General features: G+C 39.3%; 3 protein-coding genes across 3 annotated transcripts; all 3 read left to right on the top strand.

Annotated features, from left to right (window-relative positions):
* The first annotated feature begins 521 nt into the window (after nt 1-521).
* tekt2 (tektin 2) lies at nt 522-6929 on the top strand. Its single transcript, XM_087835490.1, has 9 exons — nt 522-546; nt 2203-2437; nt 2546-2671; nt 3238-3443; nt 4410-4524; nt 5140-5247; nt 5339-5482; nt 5563-5642; nt 6401-6929. The coding sequence occupies exons 2-9, from the start codon at nt 2279-2281 to the stop codon at nt 6606-6608; spliced, it is 1146 nt and encodes a 381-aa protein (XP_087691616.1). The 5' UTR covers nt 522-546; nt 2203-2278; the 3' UTR covers nt 6609-6929.
* Nucleotides 6930-8937: 2008 nt separating this feature from the next.
* Nucleotides 8938-9915, top strand: LOC102791993 (free fatty acid receptor 3). Its single transcript, XM_006794488.3, has one exon. It carries the CDS (start codon nt 8938-8940, stop codon nt 9913-9915), a length of 978 nt encoding a protein of 325 aa, XP_006794551.3.
* A 5980-nt stretch (nt 9916-15895) lies between these two features.
* On the top strand, nt 15896-16858 carry LOC102791712 (free fatty acid receptor 3-like). Its single transcript, XM_006794487.2, has one exon. The coding sequence runs from the start codon at nt 15896-15898 to the stop codon at nt 16856-16858; it is 963 nt and encodes a 320-aa protein (XP_006794550.1).
* Nucleotides 16859-18294: the final 1436 nt, after the last annotated feature.

An 18294-nucleotide genomic window follows, 5' to 3' on the forward strand; every position in this document is an offset into this window, starting at 1 on the left:
TATATGACCCTATTTTTTTTTTTTTTTTTTAATTTTGCTACGCTATGATCTCAAATTGGTCACATTATTCAGATAATTTGATTATTTTTATTCATATTACATCATAACTTTAATATTTAGCTTTACTGTTTTAGCTTTTTATCCTTCATAGTTATGCGACAGGAAGGGTGTGTAAAGGTGTCAGTTTGGTGCTACTACCACAGTAGTACATTTGAAATAATTTATGCGGATTTGTGTGATTGTGTTTAGATAAGTACTGAGCCTTTTCTCTTTCCCGAAGCAGAATAAGTCTATTAAACTTAAGTCTGCTTCTACAAGTCTAAAAGGAATTTTCCCCGGCTGTCATTTAGGCAAAGTGGATTTAAGTTGCTCATGTTCCCTGATGATTATTTCCTGGTAATCTGACTCAAAACTAAACGTAATGAAGGTATTTTAATTATTAAAGCCTTTTAGGCGCAAGTTGTGTGTAATTGTTGCCTAGAGACGGTCGCCACGGATAACAAACCCCGGAAAAACCAGCTCAGTTCTGAAGGTTCCAGAATTCCGGTGAGTAAGATTCGAAGTGACGAAACATTTTAGCTAAATTTAAACATTACAATATTTTTCAGATTTAGATCTAGAAAACATAAAAGGGGGCATCCAGATTCAGAGGGGGAAACGATAAATATTCAAATGAGCTGGTCAATGTTGGTATTTTCGAACACTGAAGTACATTTAATCAAGGGCAGCACTTCGTTCCACATTTTGGCTATTTTAGCCTACTTGACTGTTTTTATCTTGTTGCATTTTCTGATTCCGCTCTATTGCATTTAATGCTGTACTCGTTCATTAATAACTCGCACAGAGTAAGAAAAGAGTACGTCAGTTTTTGTATAAATCAGTTAATTACAGATAAATCGGGGAGACAGCTGGTAGAAAATTTTGGTGCATTTTTGATCCTTTATTCATGCATGTACATAATAAAAAGTTAAATATGGCTTTCCTTTGAACTTGTTTCTACTTTTTGCTAAAATGTTATTTGGAAAAAGAATTGCAAAGGTAGTTTGTACTTTTATTTTTCTGTTTGTACTTTGATTTATTTATATTTTTTTGCATGTTTTCCCGCTTTAAATAATAATAATTTATTTCCTTATATTTTTAATCTAACATTTATTTATACAGGTAGTCCCACTGAGACTCAATGTCTCATTTACAAGAGAGACCTGTTTGAGAATAACAATAAAATTACAACCATAAAAGAAATAATTGTACGTGGTGGTGTAGCCTTTTGGACTCCAATAATTACTTAATTCCTAATATTTCACAAAGGTCTGTCATCTTGTTCTTTCAGCTGCTCCCTTTAGCGGTAGATCATCTGTGTCCATCTCATCAACTCCCTAATATCCTCCTTTGTCACACCGACCCTCTGCATGTCCTCCTTTACTCCACCCATGAATCTTCTCTGTTGTCTTCCTCTTTTCCTCCTGCCTGGCCTGATTTCTTTTGATTGCACAATCCAAATTATTTATAATAATTAATTTAAAAATGTCCTTGATATTCTTACATGTTTTTGCAGTTGCTAAGAGGTGATGTAACTTTGAAAGGAGTATTTACACAGTGTGGTATCTGTTTATTTTCGTACTTTTATCACTGATGTTTTATTAATGTTTCTGTTTCTGGCAGCCTGTTAAATCTCAAATCTGCATTTAGTGTTATTAAATACACAGGGATGGTTTGTTTGTAAGCATGGTTTATTAACACAAAGCACACTCTTTCAAATATATATTGTAATAACATCTATCAGTTTACTTTGTCAGCATTTCATAATGATATTATAACTAACGCTCCAGATGGCGCACTTATATAATTAATACACTATTGGGTTTATTGTGTGCAGTTTTGATAGAGTCATAAAAGTGTATCTAAAGTAGCTGATTAACTGCAATATATTCACTGACACAAATAGAGTAACAAACAATGCAATATTTACCTTGGATCAAAGCAAATTACTATTGTGAGATTTAATAAAATGGAAACATTCAAAATAAAGAGCAAAATGTTGATGAGTTTTTATGATCGTTCAGATTTTTCAGGGGATATAATGCCAATATTTTGTAACAAGGAACCATGAATGTATCTCACTTTGTAATTGCTACTCATAACTGCACTTTTTTCTGGTACCTTTGCACTGGTGGTATATGTGTTGGTGTTTGATCTTCACAGAGACATAGAAAAAGATCCCCCACGTTTAGCTGTACGTGAAAGATCCAGTGAATCTGGGCCTTGTTTCAGCAGAAATATGATGCCTTCACTAAATGCAAAGCCTGGCCTGCACCGCAGTGTGTCAGAGTGGACCAGCAACAATCAGCAGCTGTCTGCCACAGCTCAACACGAACGACACATTTCGAATGTCATCAGACAGGAAGGGAGGACACTACGCAACGAGACTAACTTTAAGGTGGGGTCTTGTTTTGTTGGCAGAGCTCAAAGGACACGGTCCACTGGACCGTCCAACAATTTCCTTTTTTTCTCCACACGTTGTTAATAAAGCACCTTTTCTCCGTAGACACGCTGGGATGAGACTGATACGTGTCGTAGGCTGAGTGACCGTGTTTGGGATGTTGCTCGGTGGAAGGAAGTGTTGGAGACTTGTGCTCAGAAGGTGGATGAAGAGATGGAGACTCTGACACTGGTGATTTATTCAGACTTTTTAAAAGCAGAGGTTGAATCTGTAGACTGTATACGAAACACGGAAATACGGTAGCTGATATACTTCTTTGTCTAAAAAGTAAAGCCAACATTTCAGTGCCTTAAACCTGTTTTCTTTCTAATGACCAGCAGGTGGTGACACCATCTGGATGTGATAAAATCTCCTGACTCTTTATTTGGTTTAATAACTCAGCAAACATGTTCCTAATATGTTGAAGATCTCAGTCCCTAGTTTAAAGTCTTGTTTAATACAGCCTGATTTGCATTTTGTAAATGAAGCTCTCGTTTGGAGACAATAAATTGGGATGTGCAGAGCCTGAGTAGACTGTGCCCTATAGTGGAAATGTTAGCTTGCCTCTCGCTAATGTTTGATTTCAAAATCCAAGATGGCCCCAGTATGACTGAGAGGTGCCTTTGTCCATTTTGTACATGTGCACACGTGTCATACTTAAAGAAACATCTAGGTGTTTCTTTGTCAAGTGCTCATAAAATCTTTACTCCTGGTCTCTGAGATAACTTTCATTTATCTGGGCTTCACGCTGGTGTCAGTCCAAAGAGCACACCGAGCAAGCTTTGGCTGCCACTGCTGTTCCTCTGGAGGTCACCACTGAATGCCTGACACTGAGGGAGGGACGGCAAGGGCACGAGCTGGTAACGGACCCTGTGGATGAACAGCTGAAGAAAGAGGTGGAGCTGATTGAAAGAGTGCAGCAAGTTCTGCAGCAGCACACTAGCAGGGCCTTTGAGCAGCTATGGTAAGTAGCTCCTCATTTGCTACACTGTGGAAATTCAATTCAGCTTTATTTACATAGAGCCAAATCACAACAAGGTGTTAGAACTTTTCATAAAGCTTTTGTAATATATACTTTTTACATGACATTTATATACAAAATTTGTTCTTTTACACAAAAAAACATAACTACTGAGTAGGGATGCACCGATACCGATACTGGTATCGGGTATCGGGGCCGATACTGTAAAATGTGTGTGTACTCATACTTGTAAAAGTTAACCGATACCATGAACCGATACTAACTTATTTCATTAATCAGAGGGTGGCTTGTCATTTCTGTTGTAGTTTTTTAGATTGGCCACTAGGGGGCCAATTATTATTTTATTAATTATTTATTTTACAATTTTTTATATTTTATTATTTATTTAATAATAATTATTTTGTTTGTTTGTTTACAATATGGACACTCTGCAATAACTTAAAAGTTTATTTTATTCTCAAACCTAATTTGTATTTATTTTATTCCAAACATAAGTGTTTATTTATTATTCTGAAAGCTCGAGACAGTGCCAATAGTTCAGTGATATTTTGTAAAATTACAATGTGGAGACTCTGCAATAATTTAACAGAAGTGCTTATTTTTCACTTGAAATTTTTTTGTGGTCATTTTTATTAAGATTTTATTTTTTATCGGCAGGGAATATAATAAAACCTGTCTTCCAATTAATTGTATTTGTGTGTGTGTGTGTGTGTGTGTGTGTGTGTGTGTGGTAGAAGTATCGTTTTTTGTACTCTGTATCGGCAAGTACTCAGATCCAAGTATTGGTATCGTATCGGTTTGAAAAACTTGGTATCGTTGCATCCCTACTACTGAGTGTCACTGTAATATTGTGTATTATGCGTTTTTGTGATGCTTGGTTACCGCTGTCTATATAAACTGTATCATTCATAGCAGCTCCTACTGTTATAACTGCTGTCTTTGGTGTAGTTCCTCCACCCCCCAGGAGTGGGTCCAGTTCAGCCAGCATAATGTGGCTCGTGCCCATGAGGCGATGCAGGTTTCCCAGCAAATAAGGGAGGATATGAACCTCACCCGAGCACAGGTAGGTGGGTTGCAACTAGTAGGAGTTCTTGAATATTGCTTATTATACGACCAAGTACTAGTCAAGTATTTTATTTAATTAAAAAAAACAAAAAAAGATAACCACCTAATGACTTTAATATTCATTAAACTGTGCACAAATATTGGTGCAACCCTCTCTCTGTGCTCAGTCTGTGTTCTCCAGATTTGACAAATGTTTATTTAATGATTAAAAGCTTTTCACGCACACATCACAGATCCATGTTTAAAAGCTTAAATTAAAAAGGAGATACGTAGTTACCACATTTATTAATCACAAAGATGCGCTTTGTGTATTAAATGCGTGTATTATTATTTTTATTTTGTTAAAAAAATCTTCTGATGTCACATTTAATTTAAAAATCATTGATATTCTAGGCAGTTTTAATCTTTGGGATAAAGGTTTTACTTACAGGTTAATAAGAAAATTGTTTCACATGTCGGTGTTTGAACACCAGGGGGCGCTGCAGACGGTTAAAGGATTTCTTTAATTTGATTAATTTATTTTTATTTTGGTTTTCTTATATGTGCACTAATCTTGCTTAGAGTAGGTGGGGCATATTTGCTGTTAATTTCTTTCTTTCTTTTTATTTCGTAGCTGCAGAATGAGTTGGAGACTCAGCGCAGAGCCACAGAGTTTGCTCTCCGCAAACGTAATCACCACGAAGAGCAGGCCCGACATGAGCTGGAGTGGCAAATAAAAACTGTAAGATCTTATAAATAATAGCTGTTAGCAGCAGGGTGAGGGAGTATAGTTTGTCATCGCATGTTCACACTGCCTGTACATCCGTCTGTAGACTGAGGAGGAAATGGCAGAAATGGAAAGTGACATCCACGGGCTGGATGCAGATCTGCAGGCGAAGACAGCCAACCTGAAGCTTGCTCACACCAGACTGGAGACCAGGACCAACAGGCCTAACATGGACCTGTGCAGAGACGAGGTATATATCAGGTATATAGCAGCAGATGTGTCACTGATTGCATTAGAAGTCTTTTCTCCTTTTATCGTGATGGTTTGCAGGTGCAGCACGGCCTCGTTAATGAAGTCCAGCAACTGGAGGCCACGATCGCAGCTCTGAAGCAGAAGCTCTCTGAAGCTCAGTGAGTCTTCATTTTTATTTGTGTGGCCAAACTAAGTAGTAGTAACAATAATAATAATATATAAGTATTGTATATATTACACAAAACATATATGTGTTTGTGTAATATACTCTCAACCCTGTTTGGGAGCGTTGGAGCATCAGAGAGGTGGATGAAGTGATGCACTCATCAAGCCTGGTGCCTACTGCATAACCCTGTAAAGGAAGTGTTATGACTGGAGGTTGCTTCAGTTCAGCAGGTTGTAACTGAATGACGTTAAACGTTAAAATTAGGTCAGCTTACTATCCGAGTGTAGTGAATGAGCAGCTTTTTCCACCAATTTCTTCCCTGATGGCACGGGTAAGTTCCAAGATGACAATGTCCAGACCTTGAGAATCAGAAGGAGACAGAAGGGTCCAACTCTCCCATCACCAATATGAGATCTTATTGAAATCATACTATGTGTGGCATCATCACATCTCAAGTTTGTCCAGTTAAATAAATATTAGGTCGAATTATAGAATATGTGGCTTTTTATTAGATTGGGAGATTCTAATGGAAGAGAAACAGACAATTTATAGAGTTATCGCTGAAATAACATAGGACTATAGAAAATATAAATAATATATCTGTCTTGAATATAAAGAGAAATACATTTTATGGATTTGTTGGATTTGTTTTAAAGTAATGATAAACCATAAAACCAAATTCAGAAGAACTTCTCGAGCATGCATGCCAGCTGATATTCATCCCTGCTTGCTGCTGTAATTCTCTCTCAGGCACTCTCTGCAGAAAATGAAGCTGCATCACTCCCGCATGCTGCAGGATCTTTCCAGAAAACAGGAAGCTCTGTCTCTGGAACAACGAAGCCTGAACACTCGCGCTCGCCTCACATCAACCTCCAGCACTGACAATAAAAACTCGGTGCTCGTGGTCCCGCTGGCAAACTCCAGTGGGAGGAGCAACCTGCAGCTGCTGGCTCAGTGAGAAGATGGTCTGAATGTTTTCAAAGGAAAAAATCTAATAGTTATTTTAAGTTTGATTTGTTTAATCCTGCAGTCATAAACAAGCAATGGACACACAAAACTCTACTCACACTCTCAGTAAAAGTTTGGGCACAGTTCCCTTCACAAAGTAATCCCAAAGAAAAAAAACAAACTCACTCCTCTTGTAAAATTATTCTCATGACCTCCTTTTTGTGTCGTTAATTTGCATTTTTGTGTATCATAATCCAGCAAGAAATGATTGAATTATCATCTCTAAATTGTGGCTTAAACAGTCTTTTGAGTAAAATAAAGATTCACTCTTCAAACCATATCCGCCATCATATAATCATCCAAAATTCACACGTGAAAGTGCATGTTTTCATGTCTGTTTGGTTCTTTTATGCTTTAATGGCTTTGTTTAGTTTTGCCACACTGTTTGATCAACTGACGCTGCTGGCAGCTTAAAAGCCGCAATAATGAGGGGAACTTTGACTCTGATAAAATAACCTGGTAAACAGCCTGCCTAAAATAATAAACCTCACCCGGCGCTGTAGTAAAGTCTTCAGATGGATGTGTTTGTGTCATTCACGGCCTTTTTATGAGTCACCAGATGATCTCGGGTGAGCTGTTTTTAACAGATGTTCTGTGAGTAAGATCTGCTCAGATAAGAGCAGAAATTGTCTGAAAATAACACTAAAAAAAAAAAAAAAACCCTCCCATGTGAGACAAAAAGAAGTTACTTTCTAGGACACGATTACTGCACCAGGTGCAAATTACACAGCAATAGTTCTTTCTGTGAAAGAAAGGTTCATTTTAAACACAGATAAACTCTTTACTCCAGTGCTTAACTGGAGAGTTAAGCACTGGTTTTGATTTTAAGCACTTTAGCCTTCGTTGTTGCCTTCGTTGTTACCTTCTTTGTTACCTTCTTTGTTGCCTTCTTGGCTCTCGCAGCAGGTTTCTTCCTGGTAGACAGTGCTTAACTGGAGAGTTAAGCACTGAACTTTTCAGTGCTTAACTCTCCATTTTTGCACAGCTGTGTTAAATTTCCATTTCTTAATGTAGACATGATCTGTGATGCCCGGATTTTCCCAATAATTGGAACCATTTTAAACTATTCTTTCCAGGAAATATCTAAGAAAAACATCAGAGTGTAACTGAAGTATTTAAAATTTGTCAAGCAGTTAATTTTGGCAACACAACTACAACACAGTGAGCGCTAGAATAGGTAATGGTGCTGCATTAATACCAATAACAGAAATGGAAGCGCTACCGGAGAAAATGACGCGAGACAGTGCAAACAGAAACGGCCTGAAAGGAAAAACAAAATCAGACTGGTAAATAAAAGCTGCGCTACTGTCACGTTCATTTAACAACACAGGAAAAGTGTCGTCAGTTCATTGCAAACATTCAGATCAAATATCCGAAGACTGGACGCTGTAGACGTTGGTTTTAAAGACTGGATCAATAGACTGATCAAACACCTAATAGCTGTGTTTCGAATGGCGGCAGCTCCATTCTTAGAAAAAAAAAAATTGTCAGGTGAATTTTCTGCTCCATTTTCTTCACCAGCAGCCTCCCACATGACACATGACACACCCACCTCGCCTAACACACTTTCCCACATGCGTACGCAGATCACCCACAATAAGGAAAACACTGTCCACCATAAAACTGTTCAAAGTGCCTTCATGTCACAAACAAATCACCATTTCCCAAAGCCCAACCCATCCTCTGCTCGCACTAACCATCAGTTTTCAGCACATTTATGACTTTACTGCCTGGCCCTCCAGTTCATTTACACAGCCTTGAATTTAAGAGGATGGGCATGTGCTTCCTGACAGGTTGAATTATTCTGAATCATTTCACTTAAGGGCCCAGATGCTAACTGTCTGTTGCCCTTCACTGAGAAGGCAATTAAGGTGGCCTGGTGCCGGCTAAATGCCCCCCCAGCTTCTGCATGGGTGAGTACGTCTTGTTATCTGCATCTCTGTCATGATGTCGTATGAACCTCGCCCCCCTGTGTGCCCATACACATCCTCCCATTTGTGGCCACCACCTCTTTTTTTTTTTTGGCATCACCTGTCTCTGTGCCTCAGACCTGCTTGTGCACATGATGGCGAGAGAAACCCGGCTCTTCTGCAGCCACTTTACCGCCTCGGAAAACATTCAAAACGGAGACTTTGCTGTTTTAAAGACGTTGTAGATAAACGGAGAGGACAAAAGGTCAGCAGTGTGCATATTTCCAGGAAGGACTTTTCTTCGACCTTCAAACTATGTCATGGTAAACTGGAGGCGGTGCTACCAGTTTAGTGAACTCATCTGAAGAGATGCAGCTGGCTGTCAAGGACTACATTGCTCTCCTCGTCTACATCTTGACCTTTCTGCTCGGCCTTCCTGCCAACCTGCTCGTCTTCTTTGTGTACATGCGCAAGGCTCGTAAACATGGCGCCACACCCAACGTGGTCTACGCCCTCAACTTGTGTCTGGCCAACTTGGGGCTGTTAGTCTGGCTGCCTGTCAAGACTTTGGAGACTCTGCTTCAGGACTGGACGCTGCCTGCTCCCGTGTGTCTTGTCTACAACTTCTTCCTCTTCTCGTCCCTGTATGGCAGCTGTCTGTTCATCACTGCTGTAACGGCGGGTCGTTACTTCAGCATAGCATTCCCGATCGTCTACAAGAGATGGCGCTGTGCTCGTAACTCCTACATCATCAGCGCTGTCTTGTGGCTGTTGGTGGTGCTACACCTCAGCCCTGGCGCGGTGGTCGAAGAAGGGGGGTTTTTTGTTTCCACAGGTAATAACTCATCAGTTTGCTATGAAGTTTTTAGTGCGTCCCAGCTGGCCGTGCTGCTGCCACTCCGCCTGGAGATGGCCATCACCCTGTTTCTTTTGCCTCTGATTGTGTCAACTTTTTGCACCATGCGCTGCGTCACGCTGGTGTGGCGCTCGAAATTGTCCCCCATGGGAAAAAGAAGAGTGCTGGCTGTTGCGCTGTCCACGCTCGCCGTGTTTGTGGTTTGCTACGCACCCTACAACGCCTCACACGTCGTGGGGTTTGTGATGGGGGAGAACGTGAAGTGGAGGACGTACGCTATGCTGACGAGCACCTGTAACGTATTCCTGGACCCTGTGGTCATGCTGATGCTTTCTCCAGTCATGTCAAGAGGCATCTTGGGAAGAATCTGTGGACGGCAAAGCCAGTTCAGCCACAGGGGGGGTTCTCGGTACCGGTGTAAAGCCGTCAGTGAAGCTTCAAAAGTTAGACCACCAACTGTCCCATCTGAGGGGAGCAAACCTGGGGCTTAGATGACCTGAGAGTGTCACAAGGAGACTGCGCAACAAATTCAAAAGAAGAAATGGTGTAAAAACATTTAGTCTGATATGACCACGCTTCATGTACCAGTAACCTCTGCAAACAGACCCAGTAACCCTCCTCCACACTGACTGTCCAGCTACATGAAGTCTGTTAATTCAGAGCTGACTGACTTCTTTAAAGCTTTGTGTCGTCAGGCGTTAACGACCTGTTTAGACCAAATGTTTCTAAAGAAAAGAGATGATGTAAAAACCTATTTTGCAGACCGAATACAGCTGTAAGGTACTGCTGTGTCACATGTAATGTTTTGCTGATTCTTGTAACATCCTGGTTTTGGATTAAAATGATGTGTGGATAGTATGTGAAATCACTGTTTTTGACCAGGCACACTGTGTATGTTTAAACATTTTATTTCGAATTTCATGAGGAATGTTTATCGTCTGATTTTAAATGGCTCCATCTGGTGTCTCAAGCTGTAAAAGCTCACTTTAAATTGTGTCATGTTTTGGAAAGTGTTCAGTATTATAAGACATTTCTCAGAGGTGAAGCGAATCACAACACAGCTGCCTTGATTTTCAGTGGCATAATTATCAGCACGGCAAGATGAAACAAGTCTTTAATGTTATTAGTTACACCTGTGTGTGTGTGTGTGTGTGTGTGTGTGTGTACATGTTTAGATATCTTTTTGAGGACAGAATATGCCTCTATACTTGTGGGGACTAATAGTCACTTATGGGGAAAAAATGCCCTTCCCCTCAAGTTTGAAGGCATTTTTGAGGCTCAAAATGTGTTTTTAGTGTCAGGGTTACAATTAAATTATGGTTAGGTTTAGTCTAAGGGTCAAGGTTAGGGTAAGTGTCTGGGGAAAGCATTATGTTAACAACATGTCCTCACTAAGATATGAAAACGAGTGTGTGTGTGTGTGTGTGTGTGTGTGTGTGTGATGTGTGTGTGTTTTAAACAGCTTTTTGATAAACTTTAATTATCAAAAATATGATGTCTGAAATTAATTACATTTAAATGAACATCATAATTTTTTTGTTTGTGCATAAATTGATCAGTTCCTGAAAAGTTGAGTCTCTTGACTAATAAAGCAGTGCGTTTACAAATGTGTTGTGTGGTTTGTCTTTTCAGAAAATTAAAAATAATAAATCTGACTTGTGATCAATCGTGGGTGACTTTAATGCAAAGTTGGAGATGAGAGGTAAGTCTTGGATCAAGAAATAAAAGCATCTTATTGGACAGATAAAGCAAAATCACTATATCATTGGAAATAGATGACATTGCCTTCGGAGGAAGGTTCAGGGACTCGGTGAAAGTTTGTAAAGTGTATCCGGGGGCAGACTCTTGTAGTGATCGCAGTCCATTTCGCTTTAAGAAAACAAAGAAAGTCCTAGATGCCTACAATACCTGTCCTCATGTAAGCATGGATGTTAACCTCTTAAGCCCCAAGCCTACCTTATCTCCTGCTTTTTGCCCCCGTATCAGGGGGCGTTGGGGCTTAAGAGGTTAAACAAGAAACCTATGAACACCATCAGTACAGCAGAGATGTGAGTCATCGTGCACTGACAGACTGACTAATGAAGACGTCCTAAAAAGAGCAAAACAACTTTGTAAAAATATAATGATTGAATAAAGATTCCCATTATAATAGATATGTTTCATCACAGGACACATATCCCTCTAATGGGATAACTATACTCCTCACAGCAGAACAGTGTTAGGGTCAAGTTTTCTCTTTAGTTTGTCACCTTTGTGAGACCCTGTGTCCTCATCCTGAACCTTATACTTCCTCCTGGTCAATAAAGTAATAATAATAATAATAATAATAATAATGGATTGCATTCATATAGCGCTTTTCAAGACCCTCAAAGCGCTTGTACAATTTCACTATTCATTCACTCTCACATTCACACACTGGTGGAGGCAGCTACACTTTAGCCACAGCTGCCCTGCCCCAGGGCAGCTGTGGCTAAAGTGTGCGATACTTTGGTGACTTTATTGTCTGATGCTGTAAATAAACCCGTTGTCTTCATATGAGGACATTAAAAATTACTAATGTTATTAACGTTCAAAAAAGATGCTTAGAGTTCACGCCAATCAGGTAACACTTATCCCAAATAGCTAGTAGAAATTAAAGATCCTTCCTAAACAATAGCTTGGGTCTCAAGAAACACCTGTTTTGTTATAGCATGCTAAAAGAACAAAGACTGTTTAAGTAAATATACTACACACATATGATAATACTTAAATAAAGAGATATGGAAAGATATACAGTTATAAATCATGCTGTACTTTTGTGAAATAAATAAAAAATAATAAATTAACAGACTTCCAACCAATATGTATTAAGTAAAATAAATACAAACAATGCAAAGTAAAAATAAAAAATTATAACACACAGACTAAAACACATTTAAAACACACACGTGTTGATAAGCTTCTGTGTTCCTCTTGGATAACCTGCATGCAAAGGTTTTAGTGGAAAATTTCCAAATAAACACTCGGACTCTTGGCTCGTGTTCAGCGCTACTGTATACGAGCCACCGCATGATAAACACATCTGGTCTTAATGTGCCTATAATGTTCAGCTTCCACTTAAGCACATCAGACTGGGGTCATCTGACGCTGTCCTGCACACAAATCCTTGTTGTTTAGAGATTTGATGTACTCTGAAGTGATATAAAAAGAGAGGCTGGTGGGAGGGGTTGAGACACAAACACACCCGGTGTTAGAGCACAGCGGAGCTGAAGGACTAAGTGGGCAGCAGACTGATCACATCACGTCAGGTAAACCAAACCATCTGTGTCGTTATCATGTTTATTTAATCCCTATTATTGAATTTTTGGTGCCTTATATGACATCAAAAGGAAAAGTGAGGATTTAGAAACATTTTAAAAAGTGTAACCAGCTTACAGCCGTTGTTCATGTTTTATATGCATTTTATATTTTTGTTTTTAACTTTGCAGAAGTTATAAGTGAAATGCAATCAGGAATGCGACTGACAAGCTTCATGTTAGGCAACAGTAACAAGACAAGGCTCTTCATATTTTTAGAGTTTGTGCTTTAAAATGTCAGCGAAACTAAGATGTATAAATGCATTAACCTTATAAAAAAAGCTACGTCGTCAGCACACAGCTGTCTTACTCAAATTAGTCTAAATATGAGAAGCTTTGCAAACTTTTCTCCTGAGGGAATTCTTCTTTTTTAAAATTTTTAGCTTTTATTATCTATTTATTTTTAATAAACCCACCTTATTATATTTTACATTGCAAGCAAAGCTGGTTCCGCTACACTCCAGGTGTTAAACGTGGCCCACTGGCCAAAACTGGCCCACCTCACTGGATTGTTGAAAAATCATTAATTAACTCCAACGTTATCAGATCAGATCGAAATTTGTTGTATCCCAAGTTGCTTCATTAAGAATTAAATTCCATCGTTATTACTGGAGTCTGCACATGTTTTTTAATGTACACGTAATTGTCACAGACCCCACAGTTAAACCCTGTTCTCTGTTTGTAGTTTTATTGATGGTTCAGGGTTTGTTTATCATTTATTCCAGAGCATCATGGGTCTTCAGTGTGTTTGTGGACTCATTATATACCTCTCTGTGCTACCTCTTCTGTTACGTTCATGCATGTTATATGTTTGTCCTTATTTCAGTGCAGCTCTTATTGATTCCCTGCTTTGTTTTGATAGTGTTTATCTCTTGTGCCCCTTCTTCCTGCATGATTACCCTGAAATATGTCTCATTTCTTTCCTGATGTTTCCACTCCTCTGATTAGCAGTCTGTGTATAAATAGTCCTCCCCCCATCCTTTGTAGAGTTGTCTGCTGTTCTGCTGTGTATGTGTTCTTGTGTGGATTTTATTTGTCTTGCTTTTAGACTTCTATTTGGACTCTACTATTTTGTTCATTGGACTTTTAAATGGCTAGCTTTTGTTTATTGGAACTGCTCCTCTCTGTTTTGGGGTCCTCTCACTAAAGCCCCTGTGAGAGTAATGGAGAAAAATTAGACCTTGTTGAAATAGTGCTGCTTTATCTTAATCGTGTATTTGTAAATGGATGGTTCAGTAAATGTTTGCTTGCTTTTACTTGTCACAAAAGCAGCTGGGATAACAGTTGTGAGTTTGGACAGTCGTCGTGCCATAAAATGGAACTGGTTCAACTGATTTTCAGTCCAGTTGTTGTGTAATTTGGCACACCTCTGCCTTTTCTCCCCTTTTCCCTCCTTTAAGAATGGCAGCCTAAGAGCTGAGACTATTTCTGATGAGGCTTTGGCAAACAGTAAATGGATCAGCGCTCCCTAGTGAAACAATTAAAAACTATTTGTTTGCTAAGTTCTCAGTGTAAACACAACACCGGTTCATCTCCTGAGTTTGATTCTGCTTGAATGACTCATAGGTCAGTGTTAAAAGAAAACAAGAGAACAAAACACAAATAAACGAAACACTCCTCTGAAAATGGTTAGGCACAAGGACTGAAAGACAAACTTTGAAAGATAAAACTTAAAGAAATCAGGGGTGGCTCAAAAAGAAGCACTTTTCTGGCTTATTTTTTATTTTGACTTGGATTTTAAAATTAGGTAATTTGTAGTTTAATGCACTTACAGATCTTTTTGTGGAATCCGACAACGAAAAAATGAAGAAAAGGAAAGTGTAGCTTCCTCTGCAAAACTGCAGCATTTTGCCAAAATGTGTTGATATAAAAAAATAAATAAAATTGGCTTTTTTTAAAAAAGGTAAATTCTCTCCTCTGGTCGCAGCAGAGCAGAGAGAGGAAACAATCTTCCTCCTCTCTTTGTTAGTGCCTTGGCCTTTTACACGAGAAGTTCTGATTAATCATTTCCACCTACGCTGCGTCGAGCTTCTCAGCGGTTGCTGGGAAATGATGTTTGGAGAATGGTGAGAACGAAATGTCCAGAAGTTTATTAAATTTCCGCTGGCGAAGGAGAGACGGTAGATGCAGAAGGATGACAATATTAGGGGCAGTCGTGTGATGTGATCAAACAGTCTGTTTCCAAGAGGTGAAGAGAGCTGCAGCACTACAGAGCACTCTGTGATGGAGAGGCTGGATTTCAAAGCCTGAGTGAGGTGAGTTTATCTCCAGCTAACTTCGGACGGGGCGTATTTTATTTCTGGATGTCTTTATATGCAGAAATTTTGTCCCACTTTCTCCATTTCTTTGACAATAAGATGTTGCAGGTAAATCTGAGTCAAATGGACTCAGACGTTTGTTACTTTTTAACAGTCAGCTTTAAAAGTCTGTGTGGTTAGAAAGTTTGGGGAGTTTCTTTCTGATTGCAAAGAAGAATTAAAAGTATTTTATTCCTCTGTAGCAGAGAGCTCACCAGTTGCTCCAGTTTTCTTTTTTTCTTGTTTCCCAGAAAAACTTTGACACTTCATACACCACACTAATTCTGAAGTTCTACTTTTAAATAAGAAAAAACAAATTTGTGTGTCTTTAAAATGTTTTCTAGATGGTAGCAATCAACTGATGATTCTTTTACGTAAATTATTATTTGCAAGTGTTTGAATCTGATGTCAAAGAGAAGATAATGTGCTGTTGTGACCGCTGCTTGCTTTGTTCTGTGTTTAAAGCCAAAGTTCAGTGCCGTTACCTGGTAGTGGCAAAGAAAGAACAGGCTGATAACTTTCTGAAAAACTTTCTTTTTTTGTGTATTTTTTAAACATTTTAGCTTAAAAAACAAACAAATGCAAAAGACAAGAACTGACTTGTTTCCTTTGCAAACAAGATAAATTGACTTAATATTGATGCATGGACATTCACATCTCTATGGCAGATGAAGTATATTAGCTGTTTTTCTATTAAGCTTTATGTCTTTCTTTCTTTCTGATGTAAAGTTGTGAAAAATGTAAGCATGAGCTGTTTTTGAGTCTTTGGTGCTACTTGATCATAACTTGCTTTCTTCCTCCCTGCAGTGTCTGTGAGAGTGTGTCCCTAAGAAGACACCATGGCATACACTCTGTTGCTTTCTGTCTACATTATCACCTTCCTCATGGGAGTTCCCGCCAACATCCTGGCATTTGGTACCTTCTGCCGCAAGGCGTATCGCAAGCCAACTCCGATAGACATCCTCCTCCTCAACCTGACCATCTCCGACCTGATTCTCCTGGCTTTGCTGCCTTTTAAAATGAAGGAGGCCTTTGATGACATGGAGTGGTTGCTGCCCTACTCCCTCTGTCCCTTCACTGGGTTTCTCTTCTATGTCACCATCTACAACAGCACCCTGCTGCTCACCGCCGTGAGTGTGGAGCGTTACCTAGGGGTCGCCCACCCCATCAGGCATTCCCTCCATCGGCGGCCTCGTTATGCTTTGTTGGCCTGTGTCATGTTCTGGTTGCTAACGTCTCTGAACCTCATCGTCGTCTACATCATGCCTTACCTCCAGTGGAGAAACACCAATGGCAGCACTCCTGCCACACCTCCACCTAGCTGCTACCTGAATTTCTCCGATAAAGAGCTTGCAATCCTGCTGCCGTTCCGCCTCGAGCTCTTCCTCGTCCTCTTCTGCATCCCCTTCATCATCTGCTGCTTCTGCTACGTCAACCTAATCCTTATCCTGTCCCGTCTCCCAAATATCAGCAGGCGGCGGAGGCTGCGATGCATTGGTCTGGCTCTTGGCACACTGATCGTATTCTGCGTCTGTTTTGGTCCTTACAACATCTCCCATGTGGTGGGCTTTGTCAATAAGGAGAATCAGGAGTGGAGGACTGTGGCGTTGCTTTCCAGCACCTTAAATGCCTGCCTGGATCCATTTATCTTCTACTTGTCCTCGTCAGCCGTTAGAAGCATGTTAAAACACTGCTTCAGGAACATCACAGCAAAGCTGCACATCCTGCGGTGTGAAGGGACTCGTCACCGTCCTCAACAGAAACCAGAAACTGAAAAATACAAGAAAGCGGAACCTTCTTGAATGTTCTAGAGAAATTCTGAACGTATTTATGTTATACAAAAGATATGGACAAAATGAAAAGCCAGGAAATGTTGTTCCGCTGTGAGACTTTGAGTCAGTTCCTGTTGGTGTCAGTGGTTTAATTTATTTAAGGTAAAATATTTAAAGCTGAGTTTGAGTGATATGAATTAATTTCTGTATTGTCATGTGTGTTAACTGTGTTACTGTTGATTTTATAAACTGATGTCATAAATAACCATAGTATTTCGTTACCAACTTAAATAGGACTTTAAATAAGAGCTAAAGAAAAATCTGGTTTAGTAGATTAGTTTTATCTCCTAAAAATACAGTAATTATTATTTTTTCCCCTGAATCAGGTCTTATGATTAAGATCTGAGAAAATGAAAACAATTAGATATAAACACAGTCTGCAAACCAAACTAGTAGAACTACACAACCAACCAAAGAAATAAGAAGCTATGAAAACAAACTCTGATAAATGTTTCAAAACTCTCCAAAGGAGGATAATGTATTTTAAATGAAGTTGTGTCTTTTTTAGGTGGATAAAATGATGGAAAATTGAGTAGGAGAAATAACTGTTATTAGAAAAATGCAAAAATAAGTGTGCCAAGGACGGAGCCCTGTGGAACCCCATTTTGGATTGGTTGAGATCTGTGGACCAGCTTTTGAAAATGAAAGTTATTATTTTAATGATGAAAAAGAACACTTCTTTATCATTACACTTTAAATACAGTAATAGCTAAAAAGGTGTTTTGTTTTTTTTAGTTATTTGCTCAGGTGGAACAGTAATCTATATATGGAGGTCCAGACTGTTATAAAGTTAAAGCTTATTATCTTTTTGTTTATCTTTACTCAGAGGCTAGAGGTGCACGCCGTCTGTCTTTTGGCTATAAATGTAGCAGGAAACGGACCCTTCAGAGCACCTGTTGTATACACTGTGCTGTACTGATGTCACTCGGAGTTCAACAAGGACACTGTTTAATTAAAGATAAGTGTTTTATAGAGATAAAGCAGTTAAAAAACCCACGTTAGACCATATAGGCAGGAAGCGGAGAGACTGTACATTGCTGAGCTAATATGAAGTTATGAGCACAGACGGCCCGGAAGTGTAGACACAGTTATAAAGTGTGTGTATTTGTGCTCTGCAGAGACTTCAGACAGTAACTGATAACCGACTTCAGGCCGTTTCCTGTCAGTAATAATGAACACCGCACTCGTGCGCAGGTGCAGAAATGCACACAGCTCATAGCCCTTTATCGTATCCAAGTATACACTGCACTCAGTGTGCACAAACAGTTTATTTGGAGCCGTCAGGCTGAATGCTGGAAGCAGGTGTGTTTGAGTACTACTTACATGGTTTTTGCCTGGATGTAGAAATACCTTAAACACGAATAATGCACTGTAAAAATACTAACATGTGTTTAAAAGAAAAATGG

Source organism: Neolamprologus brichardi, chromosome 22 (genome assembly GCF_056152115.1).
Source record: "Neolamprologus brichardi isolate AB-2024 chromosome 22, ASM5615211v1, whole genome shotgun sequence".
Lineage (NCBI taxonomy): Eukaryota > Metazoa > Chordata > Actinopteri > Cichliformes > Cichlidae > Neolamprologus > Neolamprologus brichardi.

Bases quoted from the DNA above. Each gene is read 5' to 3' on its own strand.
- tekt2 (XM_087835490.1), top strand. From the start codon at position 2,279: ATGATGCCTTCACTAAATGCAAAGCCTGGCCTGCACCGCAGTGTGTCA. The intron at 2,672-3,237 runs GTGATTTATTCA...CGCTGGTGTCAG, and splicing joins AGATGGAGACTCTGACACTG to TCCAAAGAGCACACCGAGCA. The intron at 4,525-5,139 runs GTAGGTGGGTTG...TTTATTTCGTAG, and splicing joins TGAACCTCACCCGAGCACAG to CTGCAGAATGAGTTGGAGAC.
- LOC102791993 (XM_006794488.3), top strand. From the start codon at position 8,938: ATGCAGCTGGCTGTCAAGGACTACATTGCTCTCCTCGTCTACATCTTG.
- LOC102791712 (XM_006794487.2), top strand. From the start codon at position 15,896: ATGGCATACACTCTGTTGCTTTCTGTCTACATTATCACCTTCCTCATG.